Source organism: Tenrec ecaudatus, chromosome 12 (assembly GCF_050624435.1).
Source record: "Tenrec ecaudatus isolate mTenEca1 chromosome 12, mTenEca1.hap1, whole genome shotgun sequence".
Classification (NCBI taxonomy): Eukaryota; Metazoa; Chordata; class Mammalia; order Afrosoricida; family Tenrecidae; genus Tenrec; species Tenrec ecaudatus.
The window spans coordinates 36,296,306-36,313,554 of record NC_134541.1 but is presented as its reverse complement, the minus strand read 5'-3'; the positions used below and the strand labels follow the sequence as shown (position 1 = coordinate 36,313,554).

The following is a 17,249-nucleotide window of genomic DNA, read 5'->3' as shown; positions in this document are numbered from 1 at the left end:
TCTCGTTCTGATTGAGGTTTTTCTCTGTTTTGTCTAGTCATCGCTGTTGGTTTGCTCTCTGCATTTTGTATGACTTTCTGTGTATGAAATTCAGGTTAGGTATGTCTATAGAGGCAGTAAGTAACTATTAGCGATAATTCCCTAGGTGCACCGCAGGGGAGGTGTGGAGGGAAAAGGGGAAGCTAACAGTGGAGCACGAGAAGACTATGCTATGAAATTGATTGTGATCGCAATTACACAACTCTTCTTAATAGGATTGAATGACTAATTTTATGATATGTGATGCATATGCCAATAAACTTTTAAATTAATACGTGAGAGCTCTTGTTAGTCTGCATTTTATGCGTCATTATTAGGGTTCTTAGGGCATTAAAAGATTCCCTAAAGAGCTGAGCCATTCACTTTTCAACCTACGCCAAACAAACCCTCCCAGATGACTATTTCTCCTCTTGGTCCGGCTCACCTTGAATTTGAGGTCGATTGTCATAGCCTCAGCAAAACACAGCAATCTCCACATGTTTTAAGGAGGTGATTTGTTTAAGCTCCGGAGCAAGGCAGCTTAAAAAAAATCCAGATATTCAGGTGTCTCAAGACGTATTAAATCAGATTCTTAGGACAGGGCACATAGACATCAACATTTTTGTGACTGTTAGGTGGTGGCTATGAGTTGAAACCACTCAGTGGCAGTGGACTAAGTGGTTCCAGCTGAGTCCAAGTGGTAGCGTCCTCCTGTGTTATCAGCTTTTCCCCGTTGCCTACTAACGGTCCAGGCGAGGACCTCGGCTCCTATTCTCTCCTGGCCAAAAAACCACTTTTTTGTTGTTGTTAAAGTTAGACGTTTCAGATGTGAACTTGACTCTAGAGCTGTGTCTAGACCTCTCCACAGAAAGTGACAGAACTGGGTTGTGGTTGCACGTGGAGGAGGTGAAGGATGTGGTCAGGGAGCCAGGCCACTCTGCTGAGCTCGTTGTGAGCTGAGGAAGAGCCGGTTGTGTGGCTGTCATCAGGAGTAGGAGATGGGGACATGTTTTGTTCTGTTAATACTTTGAGAAACTATATTGCTGCCAGATGCTTTCGAATTGGTTTCTGCTCATGGTAGCCCTGTCTACACAGAAATCGCCAACCCATCTCCTGGGTGGGCTTCCTCTTTCTTGCTGACCCTTGAATTTACCAAGGAGAGCCTTTCCCAGGGATTCATTTTTCCTGGTAGCACGTCCAAAGTTTGTGAGGCCGTCTTGCCATGCTTCCTTCTGAGGAGCATCCCAACTACATTTCTCCCAAGGCAGATTCGCTCCTTCTTCGGGAACCATGATGTCAGAGGTGCTATTCTTCTTCCACAGCATAATTCAGAAGCATCAATGCTTCTGTGGTCCTCTTTATTCATTGTCCAGCAGTCACCTGCACAGCTGGTCATTGAAAAGACGCTGCGGTCAGGTCCACCTTGATCCTCAAAGTGACATCTTTGTTAACACATGTGAAAACGAATATTCTTAAAGATGCTTTACCAACTAAGACTTCAGTAACTTCATCAACCACATGTGTCTGTTATGTTAACATTGTCTTGGGTATTTAATGCCACGCTCTTGCCGTGTGAAACACGGTTCTCCGTGGACTTTGTTTTGACTCGTAATAACCCAAGAGAGTCGAGTAGGATGGTGCCCCCGAGCCTTTCCCACGCTGTCACCTTCATGGAAGCTGACTGACGGCGGCATCTTTCTTCTACCCACTTCAGATATCATCAGCAGCAGCATGTGCAACCAATTCACCATCAGGGCCCCACCAGGTGGCATCAGATTCCCCCCGTAAATTTAAATCTGTACATCTATTAGCTTTTGCGAGACTGGTGGTCGCTGTCACCAGTTCTTCTTTGCGTTTGCTATTGTGGTTTATAATCTCTCAAGTGTGCTCAGCCGGAGGCCACACAGAAACAAGCCAGGCAGCAGCCTCCCAATTTCTAGGGTGAATGTTTCTTGCTGACGTCTGGGGCAGCTGGTCTACCAGTTAATAGTGGAGACGTGCTAACCCAGGGCTTGTTTCAGTCCACGTCAAAAGAGCTCTGCTCTGGTGTGTGTCTGTGCGTGTTTTAACCAGTCACGCATTAGAGCCTCTCCGCTATTTTTTGGTAGAATTACAAACTGACCTGACCTGTCAGACATGTGCCTCACCTTCCCGTCAGTGCTGAACGGTACCGATGATGGCGACATCCCTGACTTGCCCCTGACATTGAAATGTCAGCTGTATCAGTTGTCTTTGATGTTGATGATTAAGTTCGCCTTGATGCTGTGCAGGTCAAGGGAGAAGCAACCCTTTCCTAGTTATGCTTTCAAAGCAAGACTGAATCAAAAAGAAAAAAGCCAGGTGGCTTTTCCTCTGACGGGACTTATTCCACCGAGACCGGGACGGCTTTGATCTGTGCGCCAGTGCCAGATGTCGGTGACCCAGGCAGACCGCGTCCCAGTGTGCTTTGACCAGATGCTCCAGAAGAAGCTGGGGCGGCCGTGACCCCAGTGGAAAAGGACAAGGGGCCTTTTGGTGGGAGGAGTGCTGTTGGGCTCATGAGTGGGTTCCCCTTGGGCTGCTGCCCCCCCCCCAGCTGCTTTACCGGACAAAGGGGAGACTTTCTGCTCCCGTAAAGATGGATGGTCTCAGACCCATAGTGGCAGTTCTACTTTGTCCCACAGGGTCACTGTGAGTTGGAATCAACTTGATGGAAGTGGGCCTTCTTTGCGTGGGGAGCTTTTTTTTTTTTTTTTGATACTGTATACTAATAGAATGTATGTAGTAGGTAAGACAGACTGAGTGGCGGGAGAGGTATGTATTGGAGGAGACCTGAGAGGGACCTCTGACCTGAGTCAAAAGGTGCTCTGTACAGACTACCAGGGTTTTATAGGACCAGTCAAGTCAAGGGGTACATTTGTGGGTAAGGCTGCATGGTTTTGCTAATTCTGGGAATCAGGGCCATCTGCAGGACGTTGGGAGATTACTGACCAAGATGTATCTTCGGGAGGGTATACTTGCTGCCTGTAAGGCAGGAAATAACTGAACAGGATATTTCTGTGGGTGGGGGGTTTCTGTGAGTCATTCTCCATGGTGGGCCTGTTGGGTTAGCGCTGGAAGGCTAATCACAAGTCTGTGGTTCAAATCCACCAGCCGCTCCATGAGAAGAAAACTATCTGCCGCCATAAAGGTGTATGGCCTACGAAGCCCTCATTAGGGTCACTATGAGTCAGCATTGGCTTGGTGCTTACGAGTTGGGCTTTGAGATCTGCAAGGTAAGCAGTTCGAACCACCAGCTTGGGGCTGTGGACTTTCTACTTCCCTTAAGAGTCTCAGTCTCGGAAACCCACAGGGGCAGCTCCACCCTGTCCTGCAGGGTCACACTGAGGCAGCCTCGACTTGCTGGCAGTGAGTTTGGTTTGTGAGCTTGGATGGCAGTGGGTGGAGTTATAGGAAGACTTGGGGCTAGGAGAAGGCTCAGAACCTTGAAGGAAGAAAAGACTAGAATTGACAGCACAGTAGGCGTTTCGAAATAAAGGAAGAGCAGCTGGAGGAGCAGCTGGGCCAGCTTTCCCCATTTCCCTAAGGAATTCGGATGTCATTGTAAGGCGATAAGGAGTCCATCAAAGATAAAGGCGTTTCCTGTGCATGGGCCACTCTAGAGCGCTACCAGGGAGACCAAGAACTGGGTTCAGAGGCTCTGTGGTCGCAGTGAGGAGAATGGTGCTGGGTGGAGTAGCCAGGGGACAGGCAGGTATAGATTTGGAAGTCTGGTGAGCCTCACGTGGGACAAGGAGCCCATACAATCCTCTGCCCCTCAGAGTTCTCAAAACCCACTCACTCAAACATTCCCAGCCATTGAGTGGCTCTGAGCTCTATCAGACGGAATAGAATTATGCTTATGGGTTTCCAGACTGTCGCTCTTGTGGGAGGAGAATGCCTCTCTGTCCCGTGGAGCAGCTATGGTTTCAAACTGCTGACCTTGTAGTCAGCAGCCCGACATGTAACCCACGGTGGCACCAGGGCTCCCCCCAAAATCACTAGGAGGGCAGAAACCACAAAGCAAGACTCACTCCCAGACGGAGCTCAGTGGCCAGCTGGCCGGGACTGTAGTCAGGAAGGAGCCCGGCTGTAAACTGAGCGTGTAAAGGAGGCTTGAGTCCTGCTTGTGTCAACAGTTAGGGCGAGTTTGAAATAGTGATTCTGGGTGAACTCCGCTCCACCTCTGGAAACATTGTGTCCTTTGGCAAGTTACTTCTCCGGAGCTCAGCTTCCACTCTGGTCGGGTTGTTATGGAAAGCAGTGATACTCCTGTGCTTCCTAGTGGGAGGTCCTTGGCACGGAGATTGGGAGAGGCCAGCGGGGTGCCTGGGAAACTGTGCTCCTAGTGGCTATCACCCTCCACGGGGCCACTTGAACTGTGCGCACACAGACAGGGTCACCACGCATCAGGACCAACGGAAGGAAGAGCGGTGAGGGCCGGAGATTGGCAACCTCGCTCTGGGGTCAGATTCTCACCCGTTCTTACACAATGAGACCCTTGGCTCGACCCCACCCCTCCCCTTTATCTTTCACGGGCTGCCTCTGGGCCTTGGCATTTACCCATCGCAAGGCCAGCTTCTGGGGGGGAACACTGCGCTCCCAGGCGGTCTCAGTCTCTGGCCTTGAGGCTTTCTTCATCACAAATTCATATGCTTGGATGTCGGATGCTGTGATTACCTATTAACACCCCCCCTCTTACACACACACACACACGCGCGCGCGCACACACGTGTTTACTTAGCCTGTGGTGGCTGCTCGGACTCACAGCGACCCTGCACACTACAGAACAAAGCGTGGGCCCGTGCTGCCCCGTCCTCCCGTGTCTTTGAGCCCATTCTTGTAACTACCGTGTCAATCTAGTTCCTCGAAGGGGTCTCCGTATTTTTTGCCGATCCTCTTTTACCAAGCATGATCCCTTTTTCCAAGGGCCGGGGTCCGTCGTCCCCCCCCCCCAATATCATGTCCAAGGTACATCAGACAGAGTCTGACCAGCCTAGTTTCTGAAGCGCCGTGGGGCTTCACTTGCTCGGAGGCAGATAGGTTTGTTCTTCCGGCAGTCTGTGGTCCTTCCAGTAGTCTTCCCCAACACCGTCTTTCGAACGATCACTTCTCATGTGGCCGCTGGGGACCATTTTGGTCACGGAGGAGGTTCTGTTGCAGATGCTGCTATTAGGCTGTGCACCGGGTGCATGCCAAAGGTCTTGGCTCCTGTCTCTCCCGGTGCTCGGCCTTATTGACAAAGGTGCCTTGCCCCTTTCCTGGCTTTGCAGCCGTCTGCCTGAAACCTGGCCCCTCACTGCCGTGCACTTCCCCGGCGTGTTTGTTGGTGTCGGTTGCGCCAACCCCACACAGGCTAGAACGAGAGGTTGCCCAGTCCTCTTTGCGCCTTCTTCATCTTCAGTATGGTCACGTTCACCGCTGGAGCCACTGTGTCTTCCAAGAGCCTTCCAGCCTAGGGGCTCCTTTTCCAGCCCTCCTGCGGCACCGTTTTGTTGTGATCCCGATGGCTTCCATTGGCTAATTTCCGTAAGTTTATCAGCAGGCCGTTCTCCAGTCTGTCAGCGCCCCTGAAACCCGTCCATCGTGGATCACCGGGCTGGTTTGGATAACGCGGGAGACATAGCCTCCAGCTTTGGATCAACATTCAGGCAAGCCGCCACCGGATGACAGACAGGACAGGCGGCACAGTGGCACTAACTCTGTCCCCCACTGTGCCCCGTCCCTTGCCGCATGAATGGCTTCTTCCCACTATGTGGTTGGTGTTTTTTCTATAGGTTCATGTTGATATTTGATTGACATTGAATCCCTTGATGCCCGACCTCCCTCATGGCAGTCTAGCCTGTGCAGTGCTCTCTCCTGGCCATCATCTTGGGGTTTTGTATTGTCATTGAACGCTAGGCTGGTCTCATCTCATCCTTTTAAGCTACGGGGGTACCTTTTGCCTGGCGTGGGACACCTGTTGGGGATGCAGAATTGTTTTCTTATCCTTTAAGTGAATTGGTCATACCTCTACTGCCCAGTGGGGGAGCTCCTGGCCACGTGGGGCTGGTAGATTGGTATTTCGTGATCATCCAGCGCAGTCGAACAAGCCGGCTCCTCAGCTGCAGTCGTCGCATTCCAGGTGCTCCGGCCACGTGAGAACACGGTGCTGCTGCGGCACATTGTGGCCACTGGAGGACGCTTTCCCGGAGAGTGTTGGGCGATACAGTCTGTCTAGTACACGCATCTAAGAAATGCCTCTGCGATTGTTCTCCCTCCCACTCTGATAGTCTGGTGACTCCCATCATACGTCCCCCTCTGCGGGGGCCAATCCAGGAGCAGAGAGCATCCATGAAAAGTGCAAGTCAGAAGGCATTTGTTTTGGGGTGTGGCGGATCACTGGGAAGCTGGCTCCTTCTCTAGACGGAAGCCGGCAGCTGTGTGTCCTGGGCTGTTTGCGGGCTCTGAGGTAATGCGGCTGCACTCTCTCTTTCTAGGTGCTGAGAGATGGCCGTGCTTGCGGGGCTCAACCTGGCCTAGAAACAGGTGCTCCTGGCACAGGAAGAGCCGACTCTGACCCCCAGGCTCGCCCCTTGACCAGGCCTTCACGTCCAGCCACCCCGGTCCAACGGCGGCTGCGGGAAGCCACTTCGTTTTTCTTAAATGATGGGCATTGGTAAAAACACCACGTCCAAGTCGATGGAGGCTGGGAGTTCCACAGATGGCAAATATGAAGACGAAGCGAAGCACCCCGCTTTCTTTACTCTTCCGGTAATCGTATTCGCTGGCTCCCTTCCTTCCACCATCCTGAAATCCCTTCCGTCCCGAGTCCACACAGGATTAGCTGTAATAACGTGTGCTTTTAGGGAAGGCTAAGGCATTGGAAAGCCAAATGCTTTTGATGTGACAGGGAATCTTTGGGATCCCATTGGCTGAACTCTGGGCTTCTTGGTTTTCCATTCACCTCCCCACTCACCCCCACCCCGTGCCACTCCACACCTGTTGGGACCCTGCCCTCCACACCTGCTGGGATTAATTGCAGGAAGGAAGTGTGCACAGGCACTAACGTTTTAAAACCAGCTGGGTGTGGACTGACTATAGGTTGGAGAACATTATGAAGGCTTAACATTATCTCCAGAAGGTGCCCCAGAGAGGCCACCCAAGGCTCGACTCGATTGCAGTGAGCGAGGGCGAAGGGCCTGTGTAGTCCGCCCCCAGTGCATGTGCTCTGTATCCTGGTGGCAGCGTTATCGGAATATGTGAGATCGTTCCGATAAGGCAGATGGCACCCATTCATTTTATTCACCACTCACACTTTCCCCCCAGATGTTGATTACAATTCGATGGGTATGAAGTTACCTAAAGTGCGGGCAGACAAAAGAAATCAAGACAAAACACCTCTTCAGAGAGGGCTTGCCTCCACGTGCTTTCCTTGGGGAAGGCGGTTACCAGGAGAGGAATACTGGTCTTTAAAAGCCTTAAGGATTGCTTCACTGGGATCTTACTCAGCCCTGGGACATCTCCCTGAGTGGTGGTGAACTTGACCTTCATTCGCATTTTGATTTTCACCTTGATCCAGAGAGGTCTTCAAGCAGACACGTAATCCCGGATTAGAGGCTACCGCACAAATGGTTCACATTGGCACTGAGGAATTTTTTTTCTGCCAAGGGGGTAGTAAGCCACATAAGTGTGGGAACCTATGATTTAGTTGATGTCAGAGCAGGGTTGGCTCCAGGCCCCCTTCAGCGACTCCTGGTAAGTGTGCGCATCTCCTTGAGTGGGGCGAGTCTGGTGTTTGCTGTTTCCCTACAACCTTGCAAAGGGTGATTTGGGTTGTAGAGTGTTCTTCCTCCAGGAGTCTCAGAGGTGATTCCTTTTAAATGGAGGTGGTTTCTGTTGACTTTAAAATACAAGAGGCTTTGGGGGAAAAAAGTTGGTAGAAACATTCTGTTATCTTTTCATTTCACCACCTCCCCCCCCCCCCCACACACACATCCACACCCTTTTTCGAAGCCTGTCATATATCTCCCATATAAAGCTGAGGCCACTGTAGAAAGAGGCCTAAATTCAGGTGCTCAGGTAGGGGCGATAAGATTGGAGGCAAGACCGATACAAGAAATATGCAAGAGGTTTTTTTCTCTTTTTAAAAAAAAAATAATGTTCTATTGTGTTTCCGGTAAAAGTTTGCCCGGCAGTTCAGGTTCTCAGCCATCAATCTCTGCACAGGTTGCTCAGCTTGGTTGATTTCAGTCGTCACGATGTGTGCACAGCCGCGTTTTTCCATTCTAGTGGGTTCATTTCCATTCATCTAGTTTCTCTGCCCCTCTGTAGTCTCATCTTTGTTTTATGTGGATTTTTGGGGGTTGTTTTTTAAAGAGCACAGAACTGTGGCTGATTGGTAGTCATGGTTTTGTGAATTGATTTGTTGGGTTTTGGGGGGGTTATTTTTGCTACAAAGTATGGTAATAGCTTTTGGGGGTTTTAACAAATATTTTAGACGAATTAATACCAGACTCTCAGCTCCAAGGAGCTGGAGACTAAAGATGTACATCAAATGCCCATCTCTTCCAAGAAGCCGTTCAGCTCTTGCACTTCTCTGGCCCCCATTAAGACCATCCCTTCACGCCCCTGGGTCAGGGATTTGTGGCAGCGTCTCACAGAAACTCACAGAACTTTGCAGAAATGTCTCATGTGGCGGTGGGTGCTGTTCAGCCCCAAAACCAAAGGTCAGAGGTGAGCCAAATGCAGGGCCCAGAGCCAGAAGGCAAAAATGTTCAAGTCACAACAGGTCTTCTACCAAACACAGCCAGGAAGTAGAGGTCTGGCGTTCCAGATGAGGGACGTGCGTTAGGACCGAATGGTTCTCCCAGTGGATATGCCCCATCCAAGGAAAACAAAGGATGTTGTCTTAAGTCAAGGCCTCTACTAAGGTAGAGACTCAAAGATGCCCCCAAGGGAGCTAGCTAACATCCATCCTCAACTGCATCTGACTCACAGAGAACCCTCTAGGACTGCTTAGAACGGCCCCGAGAGTTTCTGAGACCGTAACTCTTTGTGGGAGTAGAAAGCTTTGTCTTCCGCAGGAGCGGCTTGTGGTTTCGACCTGCTGACCACAAGGCTATATACAGCCCAACGTGTAATCACTACACCAGCAGTGCTCCTCATCTGCAACCAAGGTCTGGTCTTACCTGCCTACCTCACAGTCATCGAGTCAGTGCTGACTCACAGCCAACGCCTGTGGGTTTCCGAGGTCATAACTGTTTACGGGAGTAGAAAAGCCCAGTCTTTCTCCCGAAGTGCTGCTGGTGGTTTAGAACTGCTGAACATGTGGATCGCCACCAGGGCTCCTGTCTTAATCCCACCGTCATCCTGTCCATCAATTAGTAGAGAATGCTCTCCCAAATGGGATGATAGCCCCTGGCATACGGAGACTGGAGCTATAGCATTTGGCATGAGGCCTTAGGGCAAGAAGGCCCGTCCTGACTGCCTGACTCACCAGGGTGACTTCAAGGGTTTGTTTAGGGTGAAAGTTTGAAGAGTATCTCAAAGCAATAGTCTTGGGGAGTCTTCCAGTTTCCACTAGCCCAGCAGGTCTGATTTTTTTTCTTTTGCCCATAAAGTTTTGAGGACCAAGAGAAAAGGGGTAAGGTAGGGATGACATCCAGATTCTATACGTAAGAACTAGGAGGTAGGTGGGGAGATGGTGCTGCTGTTGACAGTGTGGATCCCAAGAAAACCCTAAGCGTTGGGGACAAGGAAGATGGAAGCGTTTCAGTGGAGAAGCAGTGGGCTTGAAGCGCCGATGGGACACCAGCTCCCACAGGCACTCACAGGGGGGGCATTGAGCCCAGAGAAAGGGCGAGAATGCTAGCCAGATGCTGGGCTCCAGTGGGGCCGGAGTGGCAGTGAAGTTGGAGGGAGGGGATGTCGCTGGTGTAGGGCGGAGAGGTCTGCGGTGTTGGAGGTGCCCATGCGGGGTGACTCAGGATCAGAACCGGGACAAGGACAACTGCCAGCCCATCATGATCTGTGTCTCACCCAGGCTTTTAAAATTGTGAATACTGAGGGGAAAAATAACCAGCTTAGCTTTGCTCTAGATTGCTGTGTGTAATGCAGTGGTTACTTTCAAATGTGTGTCTTTTAAACTTTAAATACATTAAGATGAAATAAAACTTAAAATTCATTTCTTCAATTGCACTGGTCAATTGCTCGAAAACGTAGTCATCTGTTTTGCCCTCTGGGCCAGGCGTCCTCAAACTACGGCCCGCGGGCCACATGCAGCCCGCCGGGTGTTTTGACCCTGTTTTGTTTTTTGACTTCAAAATAAGATATGTGCTGTGTGTACAGGAATTTGTTCATCGTTTTTTTTTTTTTTAAAACTATAGCCCAGCCCTCTGCAATGGGTCTGAGGGACAGTGAACTGACTCCTGTTTAAAAAGTTTGAGGAGCCCTGCTAGGCCTTGGTCTGTCCTGAAATGCGGTCTTCTTGGGTCGTGGGTTGAGATACAGTCAGAAGCCTCCAGCTGTGGGCTGCTAGGAGGTCACGGGGCAGGTATGTTGAAGTACAGAGAAGGTGGATGACAGGAACCAAGCCCAGTGGCTCTTCTAAGCCACTTGGGGAGTGGCCTGCTGAGAGAGGGGGGAGTTATATAGCTCATCGTGAGATTCCCTTAGGCCTCCCGTGTTAGAGAAGTGTTACAGGAGTTGGCATTGGGCTGATGGAACTGAGAAGTAAGTGCTGACTTTTCACTCAAATAGAAGAGAATATCTTAAAATAATAATGGAATCACAGAAATTTAAAGAAAGAATAAATCCACACACAGAACAAGAATATTTGTCACGAAGGGTCTGCTCAAAGTTCACAGGCAAAACAAAAAAAATTAAGCCTTGCATCTGAGTTGCTAGTACCCAAGTATCTCTTTAGGGAAGTGTGTGTGTGTGTGTGTGTGTGTGTGTGTGTGTGTGTGTGTGTGTGTGTGTGTGTGTGTGTTAAGGGCAGCTCAGGGAGGTGTCATAGGGGCGAACGCAGCATATCGAGGGATGAGAGCTAGACAAACATAGCAAGAAGTCTTGAAGAACTGCCATCCCCAAAGAACATGGGCGGGGAATGCAGCCAGGAAAGAAAAAACAACTCTGTGTTTGCTTCCAGTTCCCTGAGCTTGTGAGCTATCGGATGTCACCCGAGTTAAGAGCCTGAACTTGGCACTGACAGAGACATATCTGTAACAACGCATTGTCTCAGCACAGTGTTATTTCCCTGCAGAGTTCTGCTTACGGTTTCTTCTGCTTCTTTTAAGGGTCTGCGTGAGCAAATGTGGGTATCTCTCTTTTGGGAACCCCCCTGAGTAGATCGTTCTATCTGGAGGCCTTACCACCTTACAGGGTGTGGTCTGAGGGAATACAAAGACCAGGTCACTGCCTCTCCTTGCTCTCCTGGGTGATCCAGGTCATTGGTCATTGGCAGTTCAGTGACCGGAAGTGTGTGACATCGTCAAGAACCCCTGCCAAGGCTCAGCCTGGAGTCGGGTCTCTGACTGCAGGCCTCAGGGTTGTGCAGACCAAAGCCCTAGTTCAGTGAGGCCTGGGGGTGCTGGTGGCTGGTTGGTTTGGGAGGAGGGGTGTAGACGGGAAGGTGAGCGTGGTTGGGATAGCAGCCTCGGGGAGGTGGCAGCGCTCAGGTGGAAGCATTCTAACCTTCCCCGAGGGAGACACCTCACCTGCACCTTCTGCCGCGGGGCTTGCCGTGAGACCGAGCAGGTGGCAGCAGAGCTTGCAGACCAGGCAGAGTTTCATGGTGTGGTCGTTGGGGTCCTCTTGCGTTGGGGGTCAACTGGAAGTCAGCACGTCCACGTGAGAACAGCAGGGTCTGACCTGGCTTGGGCAACTCTCTGCCGTTCAGTCAATTCCCATTTACAGCGACCCCATAGGGCAGGGGCAGAACTGCCACTGTGGGTTTCTGAGACCAGCTCTCTGTAGACATAGAAAGTCTCGCTCTCCCTGAGACTTTCAAACTGCTGGCCCTGCGGTTGGCAGCCTAGCAAGTAACCACTGTGGCCCCAGGGCTCCGTTACCGAGGGAAGTGGAAAGGAAATGCATGCTTACTTTCGGTAGAAGTCATCGACTGGCAGCTATACAGAGTGGCTCCCACAGGCTCTGTTCTCTGGTGGGCCATCGTTAATACAGAGGCAAAATCCCCAGACCTCGTGGAACTTCCATTCTAGTGGAAAAGACAGGCTGTACACAATATACACAACTCAGATACTTACCCAACCCCAAACCCACTGCCATCGAGAGAATTCTGCCATCAAGTGAACCTGAGTCGGGCTTATGAGGCTGTAAGTCTCTACAAGGACAGCCTCGTTTTTCTCCCCTGGAGCAGTGGGTGGATTTGAGCCACTGACCTTGTGTTAGATGTAAGTCATGGGAGGAAGATGAGGCTGCCTGTTCCTATAAGAAAAAAAAAAGTACAGTCTTGGGGATTCTGTGGACTGCTGGTTCTACTCTGTTCCGTAGGGTCACCATAAGGTCACTAGGAGTCGGACTTGATTTGAAGGCAGTGGGCATGGACAGATGAAATATAGGGAAGAAGGCAAGAAGTTGCTAGGGGTAACTTCTAGGGGTGTTGAAATGTCAGGAGACCAAAGAAGGTCTCCTCAAGATAATGGGGTTTGAATTTGGGGCTGGAGGAGCTGAAGGGAAGTTTGTAGGACATCGTGTGGGCAGCAGGTGGGAGAGTGCCTGATCTGAAAGGAGGCCATGTGGGGGTGGAGGAGGGGATTGCCACAGGGGATTAGAGGAGATTAGATAGTCCCTCGTTAGTGGTTCAGAGTTTCCTGGCTTTGACAAAGAGCTTTGAGCAAGGAAGACCTTTTTTTAAAAGCATCCCTCGGGCTACTCAAAGCCCTTTTGTAGGACTTGATGACCAGAGTGCAGGGTGACATAAAGTGGCTCTGGCCTGCATGCTCTGTGTACTGAGGTGGTGAGAACTGGTCGGCCCTGGAGGACAGTTGGCCAGATGTGCGGATGGACCAGGTCAGGGTCGGAGCAAAAGGAGAGGCAAGGATAATAAGCATTTTCCTGAGTTTTCAGAAAGATGGATGTCCCAGGTCCTGAGGTCTAGGAAGACTGTGGGTGAGCATGTTGGAAGAGAAGAGAGTTGAGTTTGGGACTGGGTTCAAGACTGGCACTGAGGGAAGAAGCCTGGGCTAGACCTTTTCATCCGGAGTTTGCAGTGAAGAGATGGTGTTCTCAGCCCTGGACTTTGACAGGAGGGCTGAGGGCTGGGCTCGGAGGAGCTGCGGAGTCTGCCAGTCTAGAGGCCAAGGAAGGGCGGCAAAGGGGCCTGACAAGAGTGGTGATGAAGATGGTGCCGTCCTAGAAACCCTGCAGAGAAGCATGGTGATAGAGCAAGTCAGACAAAGAAGAAGGATTGAGCCTTAGCAAGGGCTGGCGTCTCCAAAGGTAGCAAAGGGGTTGAAAGTCCATGTACGAGTACAGGCAAGCACTGTGGGGAGAGGGAGGACGTGAGGACATTCGAGCAAAGGCAGTGAGTGGGTCAAGGTTGGGCAGGCCCTGTGGGGTCAGAGTACTCTAGGAATTGGGACCCTTGAGGGGGATGAGCAGGCAAGACAGGTAGATAGAGAACGGAGAACTGGTCGGAAAGAGGGACGTCTGACCAGGTGCGGTGTTGGATTGATACAGAAGTGAAGCGTGGAGAGAGATCAGGAGTGACATGAAGATGCTGGATTGGGGTTGCCTCGCTGTATACTGTTAAACTAGAAGACATGATAAAAACAGGGTACACACACACACACACCTTGTTTTCATATATAAAACAGTATTTACAATATAATATAGCAAAAGGTCTTGCTCCTTCTAGGTTTGTGTTCGTTCACCGTCAGGAAAGTACTGGTTCCCTTGTATCTGTGAAGCCGCCTTGTCTTCTACCAGCCAAAGGCAGAGGCTGCAGGATGGTCGGGGGAGCCGGACACCCCTTCATTCGGCAGCTTCTCGCACAGATAACTCCTAATTTACTCGTTAGGGAGAGGTTTTAAAGATCTCTAGCACAGGCAAGCAATCTCCCGGAAGGGGCTCCATGTTTGGTGTGTCCAGGCCAAACCTGCTGTGTACCTGCTCCTCCTGCATACTTACAAGCCTGGTTCCTCTTTCAGCGCCCGGGGCCATGGTTTGGATGATCCGTGATGTGCCCATAGTAATAACAACCAAATGTTTGACCAGCAAATAGCTGAAAGGCTATTTAGCTCTGGAGGCAGAACTTTTGGAAAACTTTTATGTATCTTCTTTCAAAGTTTAAGCGGTGACAAGGTCATTGTGAGAAAGACTCTAAGCCAGCCAGGTAGGCAGGCTTCTGGATGTTTGTGGTGTAGACACAAGATATTACAGCATAGGATCCCTGGTGGCGTAGTAGTTATACGTTGGCCTGCTAACCAAAAGGTCAGCAGTTTGAAACCACCAGCTGCACCTCAGCGAAAAATGAGGCTTTCTACTCATGTAAAGATTTAAAGCCTCAGAAACCCACTGAGACAGTTCTACCGTGACAGGGTCACTATGAGCCGGCATGATAGTTGATGGCAGCTGTTTCTTCCTGGGCGGCTCATCACAAGGCCAGAAGTGGAATCTCGAGCTGCTGTGGGAGAAAAATGGAGCTTTCTACACCCACAAATGTTCCAGTCTCAGAAACCCACAGGGGCAGTCCTACCCTGCTCTATAGAGTTGCAATGAGTGGGAGTGACTGTGGCAGGGAGGGAGGGAGGAAGGGAGAGGCTTGGGAGGGGCCATGATGGAGGAGGGGGCGGCTGGAGGTGTGGCCGGAGAAGTCAGAGCTTTAAAAGGTAGCCCAAAGAGGCTCACTGGAAGGAGATGCAGGGATACAGCAAAGGAAGGCAGGCAGCCTTTGAAGACTGTGGCATGATGGGTAGGCGGAGTGGGCAGGAGGTGAGTAATCGAGAGGTTGCCGGGAGCCTGTGGAAGAAATGAGCCAGGGACTAATGCTGGATTTCTTTCTCTCTCTCTCTCTCTCTCTCTCTCTCTCTCTCTCTCTCTCTCTCTCTCTCTCTCTCTGTCTCTCTCTGTCTCTCTCTGTCTCTCTCTGTCTCTCTCTGTCTCTCTCTCCCTCTCCTTATCCCCACCCATTCCCCCGCCCCATCCCTTTCCTTCCCTCCTCACTTTTCTACTAGAAGTGAGCTTGGCAGGGGTAGTTGATGGGCTTCCTTCCCAGCAGGTTTGCTGACTCCAGGAAGCTCCTTGGTGGCGGAGTGGGTTACGCCCTGGTCAGGCTGCTAGCCCCAAGGCAAGCACTTGGACCACCTACCTACCCCTTGAGAAAAGACAGACTTTGTGCCTCCCGACACCAGACACCCAAAGGGGCAATTCTCCTCTGTCCTAAAGGGTGCCTGTGAACCAGAAAGCACTCGAGGTGAGTGAGGTTGGTTTTGGAAGGAGCGCTGGTGGCACAGGGGTTAAGTGTTGTGCAGATAACAAGAAGACCAGTGCTTCGAACCCCAGCGCTCCCCCCACCCCTCCGTAGGTGAAGTCGACTGCTTCCTTAGGATTTATAGCCTTCGATCCATGGGCGCAGTTGTCCTCTGTCCTTCCTATAGGGTCATTGCCAGTCAGAATCAACTCCGGCTGGGTGTTTGGCTCTTGATTTTGATTGCTCAAAGTCTGGACGGGGTGATGTGCTAATTTTCTATTGAAAAAAGACAGACTTTTTTCCCCCCTTTGGGTGCAAATAGTATTATTTTTGAAACTAAGCAAGGATGACTTCGTCTTTCTTAAGGCTTGAATGCCTTGTTAGAGCTTCGATTCTGAGAGCCAGGTTTGCAAAAGGATGAGGTTCACAGTGGCAGCCCTACATCCCATTTTGAGTCCCCAAGCAGATTCAGCTTCCATTGAGTTCTTTCTGACCTTAACTGGCACTGCGAAAAGCTCTGTCCTCATGCAGGTGCCTCTGCTGGGACACTCCTGGCCTGTCAAGAGGGAGAGGCAGTCTCTCCTCCAGAACTTACCGGGCCTGCCCTTGATGGAAATCGGGGTACTAGGGCCACATGGTCTTGAGTCTTAACTCCTCTCCTGCCTCCAAGGTCATTCAAGGGCCCTGAGCCAACCTTGTAAAAACTTTCTTATGTAATAGCGTCGGGATCGCAATCCTGGCCCCTTCTCCACTTCTGCAGTCTTACCTCCAACTGAGGAATTGATCATGATTCCCAGACTCTGTTCCTTTGTTTCTGAGTAGCCAGAGGCGGTGTTGAATCCTCTGGGCACTGTTACAGCCTCCTGCTGATGGTCTCCTGCCCCCGGGTGATGGATGTTTGTCTCTATCCTGTTTCAGACTTCCTAAAAGGGGCTCTACAAGATATATTTGAATTTAGGGTCTTGCCCCTCCGACAGCAGTCCCGGGCACCAGGAGTTCTTGCTCCTTCCAAAAGAGTTTGGAATTTCGCTGGGTCTGCTGATGGAAAGTTTCGTTTGAATTGGTGATAATCAGTCTTAGGAAATGTTGCCCTTTTCTAAGAGTAATTAACTCTATTTTGGGGATTCAACAAAAACAATCTCTCTGCTGTTGAATCAGTGCTGACTCATCGTGACCCCCTGTGGGTTGCTGAGACTGTAACTTTTCCGGAGTAGAAAGTCCAGTCTTTTTCCTGAGAGGCTGCTTGTGGTTTCAAACCGCTGACCTTGTGAATTGCAACCCAATGTGTAACCACTGCACCATCAGGGCACCTCCATACTTTGGGATTGTGAGTGTGTGATTCTGAGGAGGGTTTGGAAGGAGGGTAAGAGGGACTATGTTTCCTGGAGACAGACTGGAGGATTTGCTTCATCCCCTTTCTGAAAGATCAGAGCTTTAATCTGTAGGACGGTGGCCATGATTTGGGGGAAAGAAGACTCTTAAATACATCAGTGGCCTTTTCTGCTTAAGATGTATGAGTTTGTAGACATTTTACTCCTTGCAATATAAAGTTTCTGTGACCTGTAGGCATTCCTTGTCTATCTTCCTAGCATTTGTTTTTGTGTTGTAAAAACATTTCTGCTCTAGTTTGGAGTTCCAAATTTTTCGTATTGTATTGTAGTTGGAAGGTGTTTCGGTCATTTTATAGCAAAGACATTTGTAATACAAGACGCACATCTGGTCCCATAGTTGAGAAGCCACTGCCGTGGTGACCCCATGTAGTGTTTCCAAGGCTGTAGATCTTTATTGGCGCCTTCTT

At 50.5% G+C, this 17,249-nt stretch overlaps 1 protein-coding gene across 3 annotated transcripts in view; it reads left to right on the top strand.

The window, feature by feature from the left end:
• SLC23A2 (solute carrier family 23 member 2) overlaps positions 1 to 17,249 on the top strand; it is a 128,028-nt gene that overhangs the window by 62,635 nt on the left and 48,144 nt on the right. For all 3 annotated transcript variants that reach the window (XM_075563968.1, XM_075563965.1, XM_075563967.1), the window contains one exon: positions 6,516 to 6,789. In XM_075563968.1, the coding sequence (XP_075420083.1) occupies positions 6,682 to 6,789 (108 nt within the window). In that variant the 5' untranslated portion in view covers positions 6,516 to 6,681. The remainder of the gene's footprint in view (positions 1 to 6,515; positions 6,790 to 17,249) is intronic.